The following is a 24,032-nucleotide window of genomic DNA, read 5'->3' as shown; positions in this document are numbered from 1 at the left end:
TTCCTTAGAGGTTTTTAAGGTCAGGCTTGACAAAGCACTAGCTGGGGATTGATCCTGCTTTGAGGACGGACTAGATGACCTCCTGAGGTCCCTTCCAACCCTGATATTCTATGATTCTATTATGATAAGGTTGAAAAGAGTACAGCAGAGATCAACTAGATGGATAATCAAGGGAAAAGGCTCATATGAGGAGAGACTTGAAATTAGGCGTATTTAGGTTTGAAAGAGATTATTAAGATTTGACATATTTAAACTAGCGAAGTACTATTATGAAGTTAATTTTGAATTTCTGCAGTATGTTACTGGATAGGTCAGAACCAGACATTCTAGGTTTAAAATAAAAGGAAAAATATAAAAGAATAATTTGATATACGGTAATGCCTCGCTTAACATTGTAGTTATGTTCCTGAAAAATGCGACTTTAAGCGAAACGATGTTAAGCAAATCCAGTTTCCCCGTAAGAATGAATTTAAATGGGGTGGTTAGTTTCCAGGGAATTTTTTTTCACCAGACAAAAGATTATATTACACACACACACGTTCTCTCTCTCGCTCTCTTTCTCTCTCTCTCTGTTTTAAACAAACAATTTAATACTAATACACAGCGATGATGATTGTGAAACTTGGTTGAGGTGGTGAAGTCAGAGGGTGGGGCATTTCCCAGGGAATGCCTTACTGCTAAATGGTGAACTAGCAATCGGCTGAGCTCTCAAGAGTTAACCCATTGTTGTTAATGTAGCCTCACATTCTACAAGGCAGCACAAATGACGGGAGGGGATACAGCATGGAAGACAGACACAGAGACACACACACCATGTGTGAGAGAGAGAGAGATGTGCATTGCCCCTTTAAGTACGCTGACCCCACTCTAAGTACACTGCCTTTTTAAAGCAGCAAAGAAGAGTCCTGTGGCACCTTAAAGACTAACAGATGTATTGGAGCATAAGCTTTTGTGGGTGAATACCCACTTTGTCCTTTTTAAGTAGATCAGCAAGTTGAGACAGCAGCTGCTGCCAGCAAGCTCCCTCTGTCCTGAGCCCTGTCGTGTCTCCCCCACACACACAGCCCTATGGAGGTGGGGTAAGTGTGTGTGTGGGGGGGACACCTTGACATTAACCCCCCTCTTCTCTCCCCCACTCTCCAGACAGCAAGCAGGAGGCTCCGGGGAGCAGCTCCAAGGCAGAGAGCAAGAGCGGCACATGGCAGTGGGGGGAGGGCAGCTGAACTGCTGGCAATTGATAGCTTGCTGGGCAGCTGCCACACAGGGAACGGGGAGCTGATAGGGCCCACCCTGGTTCCAAGCCCCCACAAGCAGTGGACAAAGCAGACGGCTGCCAAACAACGTTATAAGGGAGCATTGCACAACTTTAAACAAGCATGTTCTCTAATTGATCAGCAATGTAACAACGTTAACCAGGACAACCTTAAGTGAGGAGTTACTGTAATTGTAAATGGTAAATAGGTATAGTGAATTCTTGTTCCCAAACTCTTTCATAGTTTGAGTCAAGTGTGAACGTTTTTAATCAAAAGTTGAATGTCTGTGGAATTTAACAAATAACTAGATGAAGGGAGTATGAGTCATTTTTGAAGTTAAGAGTAACTGAATCACATTTTGGATTTATGAGGAGTATTTTTCTTTGTTTAGCATTCTTTCTCCTTCTAGATAAAATAGATTGTTTTGTTTGCATCGTCTCTTCTCCTCTAACACAAATGGTGTATAATGCATAGATGACTAAAGTATCACCAAAATATTCCTGACACGAGAGATGTTTCTGAATGCTTCTGGTTATACACAATGTTGGAGCAATTTTTTCTACCTCTGACATTGTTTCCAGTAATAACTAACAGTTTGAATTTAGCACAAGATTTTATTTGCTGATGCACAAAACCAAATGTGTGTTTTTATTTCCTGCCCACTCAGGTGTATGTAGTATGAAACAATTTTTAATTATTACATACTATTAATGATAGTGACTATATAATAACTATAGTGACCATATACTGCCTATTTACTGGTCACATACTGTTTTGCACAGGAGTCTTTGCCTCATTCAGTGCACAGGTTGGATGGGAAAGGAGGCAAAACTCAGATTGCAGAGGCAACCATAAATCTGTTATTTTCTAACTGAGTGAAATCTGTAATATCTTCAGCCTGTAAAATTACATCTGGAGAAAAGGATGTGTAGTTAAGCAGAAATGCAACATACGAAGTAAGAGAGAGATTCTTACAATTCAGGTGTTTTTAACTAGAAAGACTTTTGAATGTGTGTTTTGGGTTTTCTTTTATTAGAGTCCAGATTATCAGTACCTAATGAACTCTGCATCCCTACCAGAAACTAGACCCAAGATACAGAAAGAAAGCAGTATGGATACAGGCTGTTCTCCAGCAACAGAAACGCCACATGCTGTCCAGGATGTAAATGCTTACGATGAACTTTGTGAAAATGTTTTAGGGTAATATTTTAACTACAACACTCAAGTTGATGTAATTGCTCAGCTAAGCAGGAAACATTGGCATACTACATATAAATCGTATCTTCTTGATTTACGGCCAAATTCTGCTTTCATATATATTCATAGTTGTTTAAGGCAATTGGAGTTGTAGGCAGGTTGCAAGGGAGTGTAGTGGAGCAGAATTTGATCCTTATTTGTTAATTATAGTCTTTACTCAGCAAAGATTTCTGTGCATATATAAATAAATAATTCCACTGAAACATAACTGAACTTGTTCTTTTCTATATTGTGCTAATATGTATCAGTTTTGTAACCAGATCCGTTGTGCAGTTTACACATTCCTATTTGTTTTTGTTGTTTATCTATTCTTTGTGTTGATGTACTTCTTCTGTCTGGACATATTCCATATGACAGGCTGTACCATATAATTAATTTTGAGTAAGTTCAAAACTACATCAAAAATATACAGAACAATTAATATTCCTAATTTTTTGTTTATAAAAAAAATACAAACAAAAAAATTAGACTTGAACATTGTTCGTATCAGGGGAATGGGCAGGAATTTAAACTTGACCACTTTTGATGGGCATGTTAAAAACATGGTATGAGGAAATACAGGAAACCCTCGCTATAATAAACCCTTGCAGATCCAAGCCATTTGGCCATTATAGCCAAGGGTTTGTTATAACAAAAGAGAGGGGGCCACAGCTTCTCCAGGCCCAGGGCTGTGGCAGGGGCACACAGCTCCTCTGGAACTAGAGGAGTTCTGCACCCGAGGCTGAAAGAGATGTTAGCTTTCGCCGTGGCTCTCGGCCCGGAGGAGCTCTGTGACCCTGCTGATTGTTGGGTGGGCCCATGCCCCTGGTTCCCCCCCCGTGCACACCCTTGGTTTGCATGACTGTAGCCAAGGTTGTCTCGTACTTTTGATATAAACCTTGATTTTCAGAGCTTTAGAACTTGACTGTGTAAATATACACCAATCTGGAATTTGGCATTTATGATCACAGCAAAACTGCATACTTTTACTAAATTATAAAAAGATTAGTTTATGTAAAAATCGTACCAATGTATAGGAAATGTGAGATATTTTTAATCATTTGTGTGCACTTCAATATAGAAATTCAAAGATAGAAAAAAATGGATGATACTGGTCAAACTAACAAAAAAACCCAATAGTTATAGGTAAAATAAGCACAACTTATTAAATGATGAATGCATAAGCATATAGCCTCCCTATATACTTATGTCATATTTTTTGTAATTTGATCCGTTGTACTAATTTACAGAATATCTACAAAAACAAAACATTCTGAAAAGAATGAAATGAATGAGAGTCATTCTGTAACTCACAGTACAGAAGAAGGAGTAATAGGTTTTGATGAAGAAGTGGGAGCATTCCTGCAGGAGGAAGTAGATGCAACTTCAGAAAATGAAGGTTTGCTCCTTTAGCAAAAATCTTCTGTTTTTTATACCATATCCCTTTATCTTCATAAAGTTGTCAACCAAGTAGTTTACTGATGGCATGCACTTTATTTTCTTTATGAATTACATCTCTTTATTTCATAGAGCTCTTCGAAGAACCATTTGGAGTTCCAAAAAGTCCCAGTATTTCTGTCAGCATTAAACCTTTACAACAACAAAAAGAGGAGGCAAGTTACTCTCTCAGATGAATGAAACAACTACTTTAAAATATTATATTCAAAATGCATAGTTCCTTGTTATATATAATGGGAGTGGGCTTAAAGCACTCAGTGTTCACCAAGTCAATGGCACAATGCCCATTGATTTTAACAATAGTAAAGTTAGGCCAACACTGTGCACTTTTGAAAATCTTACCCAATGTTTATAGAAAGAACTACAGGGGGTGGGGGGATTCTAGTTTAACATGCTGCTTGTACTGAATATTGTCTATTTTTACATTTAGCTCTTTGTGACCAACAGTAATCTTTTATTTCTCTTCATTTATAATGCAAAGTAATGCACATTGGAAAACATAATCCCAACTACACATACAAAATTATGGGGTCTAAAGTAGCTGTTACCACTCAAGAAAGAGATCCTAGAGTCACCATGGATAGTTCTCTGAAAACATCTGCTCAAGTGCAGTGACAGTCGAAAAAGCTGACAATGTTAGGAACCATTAAGAAAGGGATAAATAATAAAACAGAAAATATCATCATGCCACTATGGAAATCCATGGTATGCCCATACTTTAAATACTGCGTGCAGTTCTGATGGCCCCATCTCAAAAACGATGAATTGGAAAAAAGGATAGAGAAAGCAAACAAAAATTATTAGGGGTGTGGAATAGCTTCCTTATGAGAAGAGATTTAAAAAATGGGGACTATTCATTTTAGAAGAGAGACGACTAAAGGGGACTATGGTAGAGGCCTATAAAATCATGACTGGTGTGGAGAGTGAATAAGGAAGTGTTATTTACTCCTCCATATAACAGGAGAACCAGGCGTCACCCAATGAAATCAATAGGCAGCAGGTTTAAAACAAAGAACAACTACTTCTCTCAATGCACAATCACCTCAAACTTGTTTCCAGGAGATGTTGTGAAAGCCAAAGGTGTAAGTAGTTTCAAAAAAGAATTGGATAAATTTCATGGAGGATAGGTCCATCAGTGGCTATTAGTCAGGATGGCTAGGTATATAATCCCATGCTCTGAGTGTCCCTAAGCCTCTGACTGCCAGAAACTGGGACTGGACAACAGAGGATGGATTACTCAATAATTGCCCTGTTCTTTTCATTTCCTCTGAAGCATCTGGCACTAGTCACTGTTGGAAGACAGATTACTGGGTTAGACGGACCATTGGTCTGATTCAGTATGACCATAGCGGGGCAGTGACTCACCCCTGCGGCACCTCCTGTCGGTCGTCCTGGGAATTAGCTCTTCGACCCAGGAGTGCCCTCTGCAGGCTGGTATCCCACTTCCTGCTGGGTCCCGAGTCCCTCTTGGACCCTGGTGCCCCTTCCAGACCAGGGTGCTGCCCCCCGCAGTCTCACTGGGTCTCCCCTCCCTGGGGAACCCCCAACCCTCTATCCCCATCTCGCCTCAGTCGTAGGCTACTGCCAGTCACCACCTAGCCCCCGCTTCCCGGGGCAGACTGCAGTATAAGCCACTCATCACAGGCAAGGAGGAGTTTGGATCTGCTGCCTCAGCCTAGCCTTGGGCTGTCCCATACAACCCCAGTACCTATTTGGCCTCATACGAGGCTGCAGCGTGGGGGTTTCCAGGCCGGAGCTCCCCAGCTCCCTGGGCCTTCCCTCAGCCCTGCTCCAGCTCAGGTACCTTATCTAGCTTCCCAGCAGCCAGGCCTGTCTCCCTTCACACCTAAAAGAGACTGCTTCTGCTCCTGGCTTCCATAGGGCCAGCTGGGTCCGTTTCAGGAGTGGCCACAGGTGAGGCTGCCTCCCTAGTCAACCCAGCCTAAGGCTCCCAGCTCCAGCCCTCTCAAAGGGCTGGCTTTTAACCCTTTCAGGCCAGGAGCAGGTGACCACCCCGTTACAATGACCATTCTTAATACATGGTGCTGTCTTTTATATAGCCAAAGTGATTATATAATGACTCCAAATCAGTTTTATTTAGTTTACAAGTACACAGGTATGTCTCTTACTTCCACTTTGAAAACTTAACTTGATCTGCAAATAAGCTCTATTTTTTCTGGCTCATGTATCACCATCTAAGTTCACTGTAAGCTGCGCGGCCACACAGCAGCCTATTTCACGCCACACAGATGTTTAGGGAACTTGCCTCTCCCCCTTCCCTGCTGGGGCTGGGGAGGGGGCACCTATCCTGCAGCCCCAGCCCCAGAGCTGCCATGGGGGGGGAGAACTGGGGGGGAAGTCCTCTCTTTTCCCACCATAGACCCAGAGCACCCTCCTGCACCCCAAACACTTCATCCCCAGCTCCACCCCAAAGCCTGCACCCCCAGCTGGAGCCCTCGCACCTCTGCACCCCAAGTCTCTGCCCCAGCCCTGAGCCCCCTCCCACACTCCGAACCCCTTGGCCCCACCCCCACCACATGAATTTTGTTATGTGCACCAATATGAAGGTGATGTGTCACATATCACCTCCATATTGGTGCTCATAACAAAATTCATTCCACGCATGGGTGAGAAAAATTAGAGGGAACACTGATCACCACCAGTATCAAAGATTCAGTACTAGGAAATTGGTCAAGAATTCTTTTGATGATGTATGAATCAGGAGAGAATCTGGTTTACTTTCATGTAGCACTGAAGAACTAATGTAAGGAACAGGATTAAAAAGTACTAAAAATGTACTATTGCCCTCAATTCTGCAATGTGGCTTACTAGTGTTGGACTCTTGTGCCTGGTGTAAAATCCTGGCCTTTGCTACTCCTGGAAATAATTATTCATAGGGTCAGTCCTTTTAAGTTGTAATCATTTTGTTTGTTTTTTTGCTCGTTTGTAGTCATTCTGTTTCCATGCTACCAACTGGAGTAGTAATAGGTGGATGCCTGATTAGCAAGGTGATACTGCTGCACAGGCCTGATTCTGTGGCAATCTAGTGAACTGAATTTTGGAAATGGTTGAAAACTCATTATAGATATTGTTAAATTTAGTTAAAGAAGTCATTAGGACACCTCCTTGCATTTTCTATAGTTCTGTAGCTATGCAAAAACTAGGATGTTCTGATGATTAAAAAAAAATAAAAATCTGAATTTGACCACATGGATGATTAATCAGAAATGTGTCAAAAGTCTAGGATTTTCATAATAATCTATTTAGGCAGAAGTATGCTGAAGCAAATATATACATATTCACATGCATCTTTTTAAATTGCAGCATATCTCCACTCTAGATGTAGAATCTCCATGGGAAGAACCCATGATGGAAAAGTTAGAAGAAAAAAAAGCCAAACAAAATGGGTAAGAGAAACTGATATCATTAACATTTCAAAAGAATTAGTTTATTACTACTGTGACAAAGTTCCTCCTCTACCTTGGTGGGTCCTGCACTTATTGGCAGATTTGCTTGCCTCACAGATTCACCTTGTGGGTCGGGAAACAGCCCTGAGACCTTCCCCTCTGGTAGAAGCCACAGTCCAGGTCAATTCCTCCTGTGTTTGATCAGGAATTGGGAGGTTTTGGGGGGAACCCGGGCTCGCCCTCTACTCCGGGTTCCAGACCAGGGCCCTGTGGACTGCAGCTGTCTAGAGTGCCTCCTGGTACAGTTGCGTGACAGCTACAACTCCCTGGGCTACTTCCCCATGGCCTCCTCCCAACACCTTCTTTGTCCTCACCACCAGACCTTCCTCCTGATGTCTGATAATGCTTGTACTTCTCAGTCCTCCAGCACTATGCCTACTCACTCTCAGCTTCTTGCACGCCTCTTGCTCCCAGTTCCTCGCACGCACTTCCTCTCCTCTGGCTCCCTGGCTTCCCTTGGCCTGACTGGAGTGAGCCCTTTCATAGCATCAGAGGGGCCTTAATTAGAGTCAGGTGCTTAACAGCCTCACCTGACTCTTAGCAGGTTAATTGGAGTCAGGTGTTCTCATTAGCCTGGAGCAGCCCCTGCTCTGGTCACTCAGGGAATGGAAAACTGCTTATCCAGTGGCCAGTATATCTCCCTTCTACTACTCTGCTGTTCCCAACTGGCCTGGGTCTATCACACTACCTTGTTAAATTTATAAAGAGAGCGTGTATTTTTCTTAATTAAAAAAAAGATTTGTTCTTGTTAATAACAACATACTTACAGTTCAAAGCTAAATTCCACCACCCCCTTCCATTTCTGGTGCATGCTAGTGTATTATTGCAGGGTTGGCCATGACTAGCTAGGTATCTACAATTGAATGCTTATTTTAAGAACAAAACAAATGTGTTCTGCGGTACTTGAATACAGTCAACTCACTTCATTACATTATTTCAGGATTTTTACAGAGAACTCCCATTTGCTTATATTAATTAAAACATTTTAAAGTGATGAAGTATTTGTCTTTTCAATGAAAAAGCATATAAAGAATTACAAGAACTGTGCATAGACCATCTCTTCCTTGAGTGTCTCTCGTAGTCTTATGTTTGAATGGATAACGTATGTGGCTTACTTGTCTGATTCAATTGTGAGTTTCTGAAATTGTCTGGATTTCCTGAAACTCACAATGTCTTACCAGTTATGATGGCATGTGAACTGAGTCACACTAGCTAGGGATATAAAGAGTAACAAGAAAACATTTTACAAATACATTAGAAGCAAGAGGAAGACCAAGGACAGAGTAGGCCTGTTGCTCCATTGGGGGCGGGGGAGGGGAAGACAATAACAGAAAATGTGGAAATGGCAGAGGTGCTTAATGACTTCTTTGTTTCGGTTTTAACCAAGAAGGTTGGTGGCGATTGGACGTCTAACATAGTTAATGCCAATGAAAATGAGGTAGGATCAGAGTCTAAAATAAGGAAGTATCAGAGAGGTAGCTGTGTTAGTCTGGATCTGTAAAAGCAGCAAAGAGTCTTGTGGCACCTTATAGACTAACAGACGTTTTGGAGCATGAGCTTTCATGGGTGAATACCCACTTCGTCGGATGCATGTAGTGGAAATTTCCAGGGGCAGGTATATATAAGCAAGCAAGAAGCAGGCTAGACATAACAAGGTTAGTTCAAAATAAGGAAAGAACAAGTCAAAAATTACTTAGACAAGTTAGATGTCTTCAAATCACCAGGGCCTGATGAAATGCATCCTAGAATACTCAAGGAGCTGACTGAGGAGTCAATTATCTTTGAAAAGTCATGGAAGATGGGAGACATTCCAGAAGACTGGAAAAGGGCAAATATAGTTCCCATCTATAAGAAGAGAAATAAGGACAACCCGGGGAATTAGAGACCAGTCAGCTTAACTTCTGTACCCGGAAAGATAATGGAGCAAATAATTAAGAAATCAATTTGCAAACACCTAGAAGATAATGAGGTGATAAGTAACAGTCAGCATGGATTTGTCAAGAACAAATCATGTCAAACCAACCTGATAGCTTTCTTTGACAGGATAACAAGCCTGGTGAATACGGGGGAAGCGGTAGATGTGGTATATCTTGACTTTAGTAAGGCTTTTGATATTGTCTAGCATGACCTTCTCATAAATAAACTAGGGAAATAAAACCTAGATGGCGCTACTGTAAGGAGGGTGCATAACTGGCTGGAAAATCATTCTCAGAGAGTAGTTATCAGTGGTTCACAGTCATGCTGGAAGGGCATAATGAGTGGGGTCCTGCAGGGATCAGTTCTGGGTCTGGTTCTGTTCAATATCTTCATCAATCATAGAATCATAGAAGATTAGTGTTGGAAGAGACCTCAGGAGGTCATCTAGTCCAACCCCCTGCTCAAAGCAGGACCAACATCAACTAAATCATCCCAGCCAGGGCTTTGTCAAGCTGGGCCTTAAAAACCTCTAAAAATGGAGATTCTATACCTCCCCATGTAAAGCATTCCAGTGCTTCACCACCCTCTTAATGAAATAGTGTTTCCTAATATCCAACCTAGACCTCCCCCACTGCAACTTGAGACCATTGCTCCTTGTTCTGTCATCTGCCACCACTGAGAACAGTCGAGTTCCATCCTCTTTGGAACCTCCCGTCCTGTAGGTGAAGGCTGCTATCAAATCCCCCCTCTCTCTTCTGCAGACTAAACAAGCCCAGTTCCCTTAACCTCTCCTCGTAGGTCAGGTACCCCAGCCCCCTGATCATTTTCACTGACCTCCGCTGGACTGTCTCCAATTTGTCCACATCCTTTCTGTAGTGGGGGCCACAAAACTGGATGCAGTACTCCAGATGAGGCCTCACCAGTGTCAAATAGAGGGGAATAATCACTTCCCTTGATCTGCTGGCAATGCTCCTACTAATACAACCCAATATGCCATTAGCCTTCTTGGCAACAAGGGCACATTGCTGACTCATATCCAGCTTCTCATCCACTGTAATTCCCAGGTCCTTTTCTGCAGAACTGCTGCTTAGTCAGTTGGCCCCCAGCCTGTAGTGGTGCATGGGATTCTTCTGTCCTGAGTGCAGGACTCTTCACTTGTCCTTGTTGAACCTAATCAGATTTCTTTTGACCCTATTCTCCAATTTGTCTAGGTCACTCTGGACCCTATCCCTACCCTCCAGCCTATCTACCTCTCCCCCAAGTTTAGTATCATCTGCGAACTTGCTGAGGGTGCAATCCATCCCATCATCCAGATCATTAATAAAGATGTTGAACAAAACCGACCCCTGGGATACTCCACTTGATTCCGGCTGCCAACTAGACATTGGACTGTTGATCACTACCTGTGGAGCCCAACAATTTAGCCAGCTTTCTATCCACATTATAGTCCATTCATCCAATCCATACTTGCTGTGAAGAATACTGTGGGAGACCATATCAGAAGGTTTGCTAATGTCAAGATATATCACGTCCACTGTTTTCCCCATATTCACAGAGCCAGTTATCTCATCATAGAAGGCAATCAGGTTGGTCAGGCATGACTTGCCCTTGGTGAATCCATGTTCACTGTTCCTGATCACCTTCCTCTCCTCCAAGTGCTTCGAAATGGTTTCCTTGAGGACCTGATCCATGATTTTTCCAGGGATTGAGGTGAGGCTGACTGGTCTGTAGTTCCCCAGGTTCTCCTCCTTCCCTTTTTAAAATATGGGCACTATTTTCATTGGCCTTTTTCCAATCATCCAGAACCTTCCCCCGACTGCCAAGAGTTTAAGATGATAATGGCCAATGGCTCTGCAATAACATCAGCCAATTACCGCAGCACCCTTGGATGCATTAGATCTGTATCCATGGACTTGTGCATGTCCAGCTTTTCCAAATAGCCCTTAACCTGTTCTTTCACCATTGAGGGCTGCTTACCTCCTCCCCATATTGTGTTGCCCAGGACAGCAGTGTGGGAGCTGACCTTGTCTGTGAAGACAGGCAAAAAAAGCATTGAATACTTCAGCTTTTTCCACATTATCTGTCACTAGGTTGCCTCCCCCATTCATTAAGGGCCCCACACTTTCCCTGACCTTTTTCTTGTTGCTAACAAACCTGTAGAAACCCTTCTTGTTACCCTTCACATCCCTTGCTAGCTGCAACTCCAGTTGTGTTTTGGCCTTCCTGATTACACCCCTGCATGCTCGAGCAATATTTTTATACTCCTCCCTAGTCATCGGTCCAAGTTTCCACTTCTTGTAAGCTTCCTTTTTGTGTTTAAGCTCACAGAAGATTTCACTGTTAAGCCAAGCTGATCGCCTGCCATATTTGCTGTTCTTTCTGCACAAAGGGATGGTTTGTTCCTGTGCCCTCAATAAGGCTTCTTTAAAATACAGACAGCTTTCCTGGACTTTTTTCCCTCTCATATTAGCCTCCTTAGGGAATCCTGCCTATCAGTTCCCTAAGGGAGTCAGTCTGCTTTTTGAAGTCCAGGGTCCGTATTTTGCTACTCTCTTTTTTTCCTTTTATGAGGATCCTGAACTCAACCATCTCCTGGTCACTGCTGCCCAGGTTGCCACCCACTTCTACTTCCCCTACCAATTCTTCCCTGTTTGTGAGCAGCAGGTCAAGAGGAGAACAGCCCGTGGTTGGTTCCTCCAGTAGTTGCAGCAGGAAGTTGTTCCCAACACTCTCCAAAAACTTTCTGGATTGTCTGTGCACTGCTGTATTGCTCTCTCAGCAGATGTCAGGGTGATTGAAGTCCCCTATTAGAACCAGGGCCTGTGTTCTGGAAACTTCAGTTAATTGTCTGAAGAAAGCCTCATCTACCTCATCCTGGTCCGGTGGTCTATAGCAGATGCCCAGCACAACATCACTCTTGTTGCTCTCTCTTCTAAATTTAACTGAAAGAGTCTACAACAGGCTTTTCTCCAGTTTGATACTGGAGCTCTAAGCAATCATACCGCTCTCTTACATAAATGATTTAGATAATGGCATAGAGAGTAAACTTATAAAGTTTGGAGATGATACCAAACTGGGAGGAATTGCAAGTGCTTTGGAGGATAGGATAGGATTAGATTAAAATTCAAAATGATCTGGACAAACTGGAGAAATGGTATGAAGTAAATAGGATGAAATTCAGTAAGGACAAATGCAAAGTACTTCACTTAAGAAGGAAAAATCAGTTGCACACATATAAAATGGGAAATGACTGCCTAGGAAGGAGTACTACGGAAAGGGATCTGGGGGTCATAGTGGATCACAAGCTAAATATGAGTCAACGGTGTCACACTGTTGCAAAAAAAGCAAACATCATTCTGGGATGTATTAGCAGGAGTATTGTAAGCAAGACACGAGAAGTAATTCTTTCGCTGTACTGTGCTCTGGTTAGACCTGAGCTGGAGTATTGTGTCCAGTTCTGGGTGCCACATTTTAGGAAAGATGTGGACAAATTGGAGAAAAGGCCAGAGAAGAGCAACAAGAATGATTAAAGGTCTAGAAAACATGACCTGTGAGGGAAGGTTGAAAAAAATTGGGTTTATTTAGTCTGGAAAAGAGAAGACAAGAGAGGACATAACAGTTTTCAAGTACATAAAAGGTTGTTAGAAGGAGGAGGGAGGGAGAAGAATTGTTCTTCTTAACTTCTGAGGATAGGACAAGAAGCAATGGGCTTTAATTGCAGCAAGGGAGGTTTAGGTTGGACACTAGGAAAAACTTCCTAACTGTCAGGGTGGTTAAGCGCTGGAATAAATTGCCTAGGGAGGTTGTGGAATCTCCATCATTGGGGATTTTTAAGAGCAGGTTGGACAAACACCCATCAGGTATGGTATAAATAATACTTAGTCCTGCCTTGAGTGCAGAGGACTAGATGACCTCTCGAGTTTCTTCCAGTTCTATGATTCTATGTAATTATATTATAATAATCTTATGATTATGCATATAGATAAGAGGTTGTCAATATGCATACAGTTTGTTGTAGTCTTTAAAAACTACATAGCTTTATAAAGTCTTCATTAGTATTTCATGACCATTTTAGGGTAGTATGTTTTTTCCTTTTTGTAAAATAGTGCATATAAAAAATATCCTCGGGAGTTGCTGCATGACATTAACTTTTCCTTTTAGAAATGCACATTTCAGTCATGTTCAGTGTCTTGTAAACGTGGGATTTTCCTTTGTTTTGCCAAGTCAAATCAGTCCTCAGCCTTTCTGTTGCCTAGTTTTTGTGTGAATAATCAAAATCTATTCAACCATTTTGTTTGAATCAGTTACTGATTGCTATGGAGACCAAGCATAAACAATCAACAATTGTGTACTCAGCTGCAGTGTTATGAAGTGATAGAAGGTACTCAATTCAGTATGCCAGAATTTTACATACAAAATCTTTCAAAAATGTTCTATGCCAAAAAGAAAAAAAACAATAAAAGGTTGAAACATTAATAAATTTATTTTTTTGTCTTTCTTTACAGTATGACTGAGGCTGTTTCCAGCACCATTCCTCATTCATTCTGTTTAGAAATGAATGCAGATACTCCTAGGTAAGAGAAACTGTAATGCATTATGTAGTAAATTATGGATTATTACTATTAAATCTGCAGTCTTAATATTATGTTCATTGTTCCTTTACAGTAAATGTATAATGTTTGCATTTACTGTACATTGTGGTATAAGAATTACAGCCACACCACTTTGTGCTGCGATCCTGTGAGATCTCAGAAACTAAGCAGATCTGGCCAGATATCTGCTACCCATTAGAGAGGGGAAAAACTGGTTCTGTTTTTTAAAAATGTATCTTTACTTTTTTCCTCTAGAAAATTGTTTTTGTTTAACAAAAATCTCCAGAAGGGGTGAATGCACAATGAAAACCTAAAACAAAGGATCTCTTATGTTTGCTAATGAGTATCATTTTTCATTTCATGCATCCAACGAAGTGGGTATTCACCCACGAAAGCTCATGCTCCAATACGTCTGTTAGTCTATAAGGTGCCACAGGACTCTTTGCTGATTTTTCATTTAGCGTTTTAACTTACCAGTTGTAAAGTTGATACATTTACTTCACTCTGATCCTCATCATCAGGTTCAGTATCCATCTCTTTTGGAAAGTGTCTAAAAGTTATGATTTTTATTCCCAATACTTCAAGTAACATAGAGATTTGTGTATGTGATGATCAACCTTCTTTCACTGGTATATCAAGTGTTCCCTATAATGGTCCGGTGTGTTCAAAGAAGCAAGTGGTCCAGGAAGGAGAGCAGATATCAGAGCCATTGAACGTTTCAGAAACTGTCAGACAGATGCTCCAAGATGAAATGTTTAAATTAGTTCAGGTAAAAATAATTTCATTATTAAAAATAAACACAGATTAAACTGTTCAGTTTTAAATAACAAGCAATATGAAAAATGATTGCTTTCAAGGTTATTCTGTGATGCTTTTATGCCGATTTCTGGGTTAAAGGTAACTAAAGGTAGAAACCAGTCATTTTAGGCATAATTCATATCCTTTTGACTTCTTAATCTGAAGGTTTGTGAATTTGAGGAGCAGTAAAGTTTGACCAATTATATTTTTAGGAGGACTAACTGTTAACATTCTCTTAATGTCCTTTATCCACATAAATTAGGGGAGATTATGAACCAACAGTAACTGTATAGTTAAAATGGTAATGAGTTAATACTGGTACATTTGAAACTATTCCATCCTGGTATTATTCAGGTTTCGATTTCTTTGCTTTGAAATAAAGGAATGCAAAGGACTGTACATTGTTGTAGCATAACATTATTCCACATAGCTTATTGTATCATGAAAGAAATATCAATTTAGTACATAAGTATGCACTTGTCATTGAGACATATCTGTTGCTATCTATTTTAATAGGATAATCTGTAAATTTTAGGATAATCTTTAGATCTTTAAAAAGTTTTAACCAGGGATTTTGGCCAAGACCCATTTTAGCGACTTTTATAATGTTAGCTTTATTTTTGTTTATATTCTAGCTGCAGCAAATCAACTTTCTGAACTTAATGCAAATGGTGGGGTCATCCTTTGCCAGCCTGCCAAATACGCAGCATCTTCTGCAGCAGTCTCAGTCTATTCAGTTGGGAGGAAGCCAGGCTTTACACACTGTAAGTGGCAGTGGTGCTGACACATCCCTTCCTATACAGTCTGCAGACATTTCTCCGGAGACTCAGCTGCCCACTAAAGAAAATGCTGGAAAGTTTAATAAAAAGAGCAGCTCTCATTCTCAGGAAAGAAATATCCTAAATGATCAAAGCAGCAAAGAAAGTATACATGTAAGTAAAACCAAGCATTACTTTTTAAGAAGAAACATATCAGATGTTATTCCATTTGAAAAATTGGAGAACTTTCTTATAGTAATTGCATTAGACAGAATTACCATGTAATAGAGACTACATCTAGTAATGATTTATTGCTATTTTATACATAGTTTAAAGTACTATTGTGTGTTCTTTTTTCATTTAGAATTATCCAGCTGTGAATATTTCTTTAAGCCTATCAGAGAGCCAGTCCAATGGAACAGGATTTATTCCAGCATCTCAAGACTTACTTCCTTCAGCTCCAGCCAAACCACTTCATCTGTTATCGAGTTCCCTAGATATCCAGAAGACACCCAAACTTATCCCAGTTGCAAAAACCTTAAATTATGAAAATGGCTTTCCTTTGCTTAAACTTGAATCTGATAATTTAAAACCACTCAATTTATATCCATTAAAAGTTTCACAAGCTTTCATCGGGTCACTCCCCCAACCAAGAGTAGTTTGGGATCCATCTAATTATTTACAGAACCCTCCACTGTCATGTATGCTAGGAGACAAGACTATTTCAACGACACACTTGAATTTGAATAAATATGATCCTGAAATGATAAGGCAAGTATATGAGGAAAGGAAGAGGTGGGCAGAAGCTGAAAGCAAGAGGCCTCCTAAACTACTTAATTTGGATCAGTATGAAGGAGAGCAAAATCTTGCACCTCTGCAGCACCTTCGTACAAATGTGAGTGCAGAGAAGCCACTGAGTTCTCAGAATGCTTCCTTCTATGGAACTTACCAGCATTCAACTGGAATTCCTTTACTGCACCTGCAGCTTGACCCAGCACCTAGATTTCCACCAATTATAAGACCACCAGTCCCTGCTTCTTTAATACCTGTTAGACCTATAACTGAGGAAACCAACTCCAGAGACACATTACAGCACACAGGAATATCAATTCTTCACGCTAATTTACCTCCAAAAAACAAGGTAATGGATTTTAGGAATATATTTTTCTATGTTGCAATTAAATAAGCTTATTTCCTGTTGCATAGCTTCAGTCCTCACTAATGGGATAATGTCCTCACCTGTGTAATTTGGATGAGGTCCAGTGTTTTGCTTGAGGCTCCAGCACTAAGCCCTGCCTTAAGCTCAGGCCACCAGATTTTCTGCCTCCAGCAGAGGAACAAGTTGGTGGTTTGGTTTCTCCCCATCATTTTGTTTTATAACTTTAATTTATATTCATTTCCATATGGTAAAGACTTATCGTTCCTCCTCCTCCCCACAACCCCCCCAGGATGAGGTATTTGACAGCATGTTTATTTCAACCACTTGGACCCGCCACTCCTCATCATTCCTCTCCAGGATTTCTCCGCCCCCACTCTGGGATGGTAGAGCTGTTCTGCAAACACTGGGCTAAAGTGTTGCCTGTGTGAGGCAGTATTTACAGGCTCTACAGAGGGCCAATTACAGCCAGCCCTCGCAGTGAAAGGACAGAGGATTGGACCAGCATGTTGGGTCCCCTCTTCCCCGAAGAGCCATAACTCCATTACAAAAAAGCTCAGGAGTATCTGAACATTTCAGGGAGAAAGTCTAAGGATGAGAAGGATCCTATCCAGCCAGCTTGGGATAAGACCCACAACAGACTCAGGCTGGAGGGGGAAAATTTCCTGAATGATCCAAAGATCACTCCCTGGATACTGAAGTGGGTCCTCAGCTCCCTAGGGGGAAAAAAGCAGAGCTTCTGAACATCTCTCCTTCCTCTCACTGTAAATCTGGGGATTGTCATGATGCTCAGGAGTGAGTTAGGCAAACCTCAGAGACTCAGTCCCAAAAATGCAAAAGCAAGCATCATATTTGCAAGGTAGCAATTCCTAACACCTCAGTATAAGGTATCAGAGGGGTAGCCGTGTTAGTCTGGTTCTGTAGAAGCAGCAAAGAATCCTGTGGCACCTTATAGACTAACAGACGTTTTGCAGCATGAGCTTTCGTGGGTGAATACCCACTTCTTCAGATGCAAGTGGTGGAAAATTCCTGGGGCAGGTATATATAAGCAAGCAAGAAGCAAGCTAGAGATAACGAGGTTAGATCAATCAGGGTGGATGAGGCCCTGTTCTAGCAGTTGAGGTGTGAAAACCAAGGGAGGAGAAACTGGTTCTGTAATTGGCAAGCCATTCACAGTCTTTGTTTAGTCCTGAGCTGATGGTGTCAAATTTGCAGATGAACTGGAGCTCAGCAGTTTCTCTTTGAAGTCTGGTCCTAAAGTTTTTTTGCTGTAGGATGGCCACCTTAAGATCTGCTATTGTGTGGCCAGGGAGGTTGAAGTGTTCTCCTACAGGTTTTTGTATATTGCCATTCCTAATGTCTGATTTGTGTCCATTTATCCTTTTCCTTAGAGACTGTCCAGTTTGGCCGATGTACATAGCAGAGGGGCATTGCTGGCATATGATGGCATATATTACATTGGTGGAAGTGCAGGAAGGAAAAGGATAAATGGACACAAATCAGACATTAGGAATGGCAATATACAAAAACCTGTAGGAGAACACTTCAACCTCCCTGGCCACACAATAGCAGATCTTAAGGTGGCCATCCTACAGCAAAAAAACTTTAGGACCAGACTTCAAAGAGAAACTGCTGAGCTCCAGTTCATCTGCAAATTTGACACCATCAGCTCAGGACTAAACAAAGACTGTGAATGGCTTGCCAATTACAGAACCAGTTTCTCCTCCCTTGGTTTTCACACCTCAACTGCTAGAACAGGGCCTCATCCACCCTGATTGATCTAACCTCGTTATCTCTAGCTTGCTTCTTGCTTGCTTATATATACCTGCCCCAGGAATTTTCCACCACTTGCATCTGAAGAAGTGGGTATTCACCCACGAAAGCTCATGCTGCAAAACGTCTGTTAGTCTATAAGGTGCCACAGGACTCAGTATAAGGGAATGTTTGCTGGGGTTATTCTCCTATACAGAGGCTCTCACAGTGCTCTGTAACACAGTGCTCCTCCCCTTCTTGCCCTGTGGTGTGTCACTCCAGGCATGTAGAGAACCCATCTATTCTGTGAAGCACTCCCTCAGGCTGCATTAATGGGAATTGTGCCATTATACAGTGGTATACAGCCCAAGGACCCTCACTCTGCTAAGAAAAGGGGCTGAGATTTCAAGCACCATGAATGTGATTTGTGCCTTCTTTATGTCAGCAATAAATCCTTGCTCTGCCAAAGAAAAGGGCTCAGAGTCTGAAAGGCACAAAAGAGAGGGTCTCTCCACTCCACTCTTGCTCCACAGGCTGGCTCCATATTAAAACTTAAGGAGCACTTCAGGCAGTCTGTGACCAGATCAGAATCACATGAGGATTCCACTCCTCATGAATGATACCAAGCTGGGAGATGTTGCAAGTGCTTGGAGAACAGGATTAGAATTCAAAATGATCTTGACAAACTGGAGAAATGGTCGGAAATAAACAGGACAAAATTCAATAAGGACAAATGCAAAATACTTAGGAAAAAATACTCAATTGCACAAATACAAAATGGGAAATGTCTGCTTAGGAAGGAGTATTGCAGAAAAGGATCTCAGGGTTATAGTGGATCACAAAACTAAATGAGTCAACAGTATAATAGTGTTGCAAAAAAAGAACCTCATTCTGGGATGTGTTACCAGAGTGCTGTATGCAAGACACGAGAAGTAATCACTCTACTCAGCACTGATAAAGCCTTAGCTAGAGTACTGTTTCCAGTTCTGGGCACCACAGTTTGGGAAAGGTATGAACAAGCTGGAGAAAATCCAGAGAGCAACAAAAATGATTAAAAATCTAGAAAACATGACCTATGAGGAAAGATTGATTACAGCACACTATGGAATGTTAGTGTGTGGTAGCAGGTCCACATAGCCTGTTAGTCCAAAGCAGGCTAGAGCACTGTAGATTTACACCCCAGTTTACTGCACACTTACTCTTTGTATTGACATACCCTTATAAAAAAGCCTTCTCAGTGGCAAGCTCAACATCTATGGGTATGATCCTTGCTTGGAGTGCAATGTCTTGGGTTCTGTCCCAGTTAACTCTTTATGTGATTTGTCACACAAGCAATGGCTTCTAACAGTGGCTACAAAGAAGCCATTTTACAGCCATGAATATCAGACGCTGTCTGGTCAGCTGTCCCGGCCCAAGCCAGAAGCCCCTCCTGCGGGGAAAGGGGACCAAGGGAACCAGCAGGAGGAAGCTGAGCAGCTGCTGATTTCCTCATCATCGCTGGATGAAGCGGTAGCAGGCACAGCAGTATCAGGGCCTCCGCCAATAGACCACAGAGCCCATCAAGAGCTTACTGCATAAGGTTGCTCATAACTTGGGGTTGCAGGCCGAGGAGACGGTTGAGCAGGACCACCCCATGGTGGACCTTCTGAGCCCAGAAGGTCCATCCAGAATAGCGCTTCCGCTTGTTAAGACCATACAGTCGAACTATATGACTATATGGCAGAACCTGGCCTCCAGCGCTCCAACAGCCAAAGGTGTGGAGGACAAGTACTTCGCCCCGTCAAAGGGGTACGACTTCTTGTTTTGCCACCCAAGCCCATGTTTCCTGGTAGTCTCGGCAGTAAACGAAAAAGAGCACCATGGGCAGCAGGCCCTGGCCCCCAAGGCCAAGGAAGCGAAGCGCCTGGACCTGTTTGGCAGGAAGGTGTATTCTCGGGGCCTACAGTTGAGGATTTCTAACCAGCAGGCCATCCTCAAGAGGCATAATTTCAACTCCTGGGCGGAAGTGGAGAAGTTTAAGGACAACCTCCCGCAGGGTTCCCAGCAGGAGTTCACAGTTCTGGTGGACGAAGGCAAGGCCGTAGCGAAGACCTCTCTCCAGGCATCCTTGGATTCGGCAGATGCAGCGGCCGGGACAATCGCATATGGCATGGTCACATGACACTCAGCGTGGCTTCAGGAGTCATGTCTGCCGCCTGAGGTCCAGAACTCGCTCCAGGACCTCCCCTTCAAAGGATCCGGGCTCTTTTCGGACTAGACGGATGCAAAGCTACATAGCCTCAATGACTCAAGGGCTACACTCAAGTCTCTGGGTATGCACACCCCCGTGACTCAAAGGAAGCCCTTCAAGCTGCAGCCTCCTCCTCAGCGTCACTACCAGCCTCGTCCTAGACACGAGCCCTACTGCAGGCGAAGCAGGGATAACAGGAGGCAACGTAATAATAACAATAACAGTAGGTCCAATAGGCCAGGCCAAGGCCAACATAAGTCCCAGCCGGGCCCTAAACCATGCTTTTGAAGGTGCACTTGAGGACAGTGTACCAGACCAGCCACCGGATCCGTCCCCTTGTTTCCTGAACCGTCTGTCTTGTTCCAGGCGTGGTCCAGCATTATGTCAGACCGTTAGGTGTTACGCATTGTGTGAAACAGTTACATGCTGCAGTTCTCCTTCTTGCCTACCCCCCGTCCCTCTTCAGGGACCCCTCTCATGAGCACTTCCTGGAAAAGGAGGTCTGCATGCTCCTAGACGCGGGGGCGGTAGAGATGGTACCAAAAGACCTAAAGGGGAAAGGGTTCTACTCCCCATACTTCCTCATTCCCAAAGGCAAAGGAGGCCTTTGACCCATTCTAGACTTAAGCGGGCTCAACAAGTTCCTGGTCAAGGCCCGGTTCCGCATGTTCTCTCTGGGCACCATCATCCCTTCCCTGGATCCGGGAGACTGGTATGCTGCCCTCGATATGAAGGACACATACTTTCATATCGCCATCCACCCAGTGGATCACCAATTCCTGCGTTTCACTGTGAACCAGGAACATTATCAGTTCACGGTTCTCCCGTTTGGCCTACCCGTGGCCCCATGGGTGTTCACAAAATGCATGGTGTTAGTGGTGGCCTTCTTACAGAGGCAGAGGATTCGAGTTTACCCGTACCTCGACGACTGGCTCCTGGTGGTCCGGTCCGAAGAGAAGATTACGTCCCACATACAGGTGGCCCTGAGACTATTCCGCACGCTGGGGCTCCTGGTCAGTGTCCCCAAATCCACCCTCATTCCAACGCAGAAGGTGGAATTCATAGGGGCGGTCCTAGATGTGGTACAGGCGAAGGCGAGTCTTCCAGTGTCATGATTCCTGGCCATCCAGCAGGCAGTGACCTCCCTGTGCCAGTTTCCCACTACAACAGCTAGATGCTGCTGGGTCACATGGCAGCATGCACGCATGTGGTCAAGCATGCCAAACTAAAACTCAGGACTCTGCAGTCTTGGCTTGAACGTGTATACCGCCCAGGCAGGGACCCCCAGGACTTGGTAGTGACAGCCCCGGGGGACATGCTAGACTCCTTGCGGTGGTGGCGGTCCCAGACAGTGGTTTGCGAAGGCATTCCCTTTGCCACACAACAGCCAGACCTGATGCTTGTGACGGATGCGTCAGACCTCGGATTGGGTGCTCACCTAGGGGACCTCAGGACTTGTGGTTGGGAGCAGAGCGGTTGCTCCATATCAATGTGAAGGACCTCAGGGCGGTTCGTTTAGCCTGCCAGACTTTTCACCCCACTTTGAGTGGTCACAGTATGACAGTTCTGACAGACAACACGACCGCCATGTTTTATATAAACAAGCAGGGCAGAGCCAGGTCCTCGCCACTCTGCCACAAGGCTCTCCTCCTCTGGAACTTTTGCATAGCCCACACCATCCACCTCAAGGCGTCATACCTCCCGGGGGTGCAAAATGAACTGGTGGACCACCTCAGCAGGTTGTACTGCATGCATGAGTGGATGCTCAGAGTGGACGCCATGTTTTCGCTCTTCCACAAGTGGGGGTTTCCCCCAGGTAGATCTGTTTGCCACCAAGGACAACGCCCAATGCCTGATGAGGTAGACTGTAAAGAAATGAGAAGTGATGGAATGGATAAGAAAGAGTCTGTTTGTGCCAAAATCACTTTGGGGAAGAAAGCTACTAGAGGTTCCGCTGTAGTGCTTGGGGTGTGCTACTTAACACAAGGATCCGATTTGGATTTGGATAGAGACCTCTAGTGTTTTTAAATGAAATAAATTCTACTGAGAATTGTATGTTTATGGGAGACTTTAACTTCCCAGATAGAGATTTGAGGACAAATGCTACTAATAATAGTAAGGCCCAGATTTTCCTGGATGTGATAGCTGACAGATTTCTTCACCAAATAGTTGCTTTCCTTGATTTCAAAAAAGCTAATTTCAAAAAATTAAGGCAGTGATTTTCAACCTGTGGCCCACAGGCCGCTTACAGCCGAATCAACACATGTGACATCCTCAGGGCCATACAGGTAATATATATATATTGTGTGGATGTAGCCCACATAACACAGAGAGCTGCATATGCAGCCCACAATGGTAAATAGGTTGAGAACCACTGAATTAAGGGAATTTGTTTAGGGAAGTGGACTGGATTGAAGAACTCAAGGATCTGAATGTGGAGGAGGCTTGGAATTATTTTGTCAAAGTTGCATAAGCCATCTGAAGCCTGCATCCCCACAGCGGGGAAGGGTGGGTGAATTTGAAGGGAAGGATTGCAGACCAACCTGGATCAGCAAGCATCTCAAACAGGTGATTAAGTGAAAGCAGAAAGCCTACAAGGAAGGTGGGAAGGATCAGCAAGGAAGGCTACCTCTTGAAGGTCAAAAAGTGTAGGAATAAAGTGAGTTTCACCAGAATGATTGTTTGGAGGAGTTCTGCAATCAAGCACCATAGAAACATATGTTCCTTCCCTAATGGCATCCTGTAGGTAGACACATCAGTTTCTCCTTTTGAGTATGATCAATTGCCAATGTTAATCAGATTACACAAGCCTATGGCTGGCCTTTCTAGTTACTATTTGGAATTGGAATGATATCTCCTAGATAGACGAGAATCACATAGCTGTTGTCATAGGAAAAGGTTATTCTTATAGCTCCAGGAAACCTTTCTGTTCAAGGTAAGTTCCTCTTTCCACAATTCCTGGGAAATAGTTCTGTTATTTTGTGCTAATCCCTAGTACTCCTTTGGAAGATTGTGGCAGAAATGGGCATTCCTACCAGTCTAAAGATCTGTCTCCAGCATATTGAATACATATACTAATTATACTCTCTTCATCGCATTCTATCCAAAAAGTCAAGGCCTTAGGTCCTCAGAGTTGCTGCAGGCAAGGTGTTAAATCTTGCACCAGTTATCATGCTAGGATTTGGGAAACAATTCACAGAAGTCCCTAGGGCAGGGGTTGGTAACCTTTCAGAAGTGGTGTGCCGAGTTTTCATTTATTCACTCTAATTTAAGGTTTTGCGTGCCAGTAATATATCTTAACGTTTTTAGAAGGTCTCTTTCTATAAGTCTATAATATGTAACTAAATTATTGTAGTAAAGTAAATAAGGTTTTTAAAATGTTTAAGAAGCTTCATTTAAAATTAAATTAAAATGC

General features: G+C 42.9%; 1 protein-coding gene across 1 annotated transcript in view; it reads left to right on the top strand.

The window, feature by feature from the left end:
* Positions 1-24,032, top strand: part of CPLANE1 (ciliogenesis and planar polarity effector 1) — a 181,270-nt gene that overhangs the window by 105,789 nt on the left and 51,449 nt on the right. Inside the window, exons 27-34 of the mRNA XM_045020840.1 lie at positions 2,290-2,453; positions 3,740-3,888; positions 4,020-4,102; positions 7,272-7,354; positions 13,837-13,905; positions 14,509-14,692; positions 15,357-15,653; positions 15,844-16,620. Coding sequence (XP_044876775.1) covers positions 2,290-2,453; positions 3,740-3,888; positions 4,020-4,102; positions 7,272-7,354; positions 13,837-13,905; positions 14,509-14,692; positions 15,357-15,653; positions 15,844-16,620 — 1,806 coding nt within the window. The remainder of the gene's footprint in view (positions 1-2,289; positions 2,454-3,739; positions 3,889-4,019; positions 4,103-7,271; positions 7,355-13,836; positions 13,906-14,508; positions 14,693-15,356; positions 15,654-15,843; positions 16,621-24,032) is intronic.

The sequence above is a fragment of the Mauremys mutica genome, chromosome 6 (genome assembly GCF_020497125.1).
Source record: "Mauremys mutica isolate MM-2020 ecotype Southern chromosome 6, ASM2049712v1, whole genome shotgun sequence".
Classification (NCBI taxonomy): Eukaryota; Metazoa; Chordata; order Testudines; family Geoemydidae; genus Mauremys; species Mauremys mutica.
The sequence above is the reverse complement of the archived record's forward strand: the minus strand, read 5'-3'. Positions and strand labels throughout refer to the sequence as shown.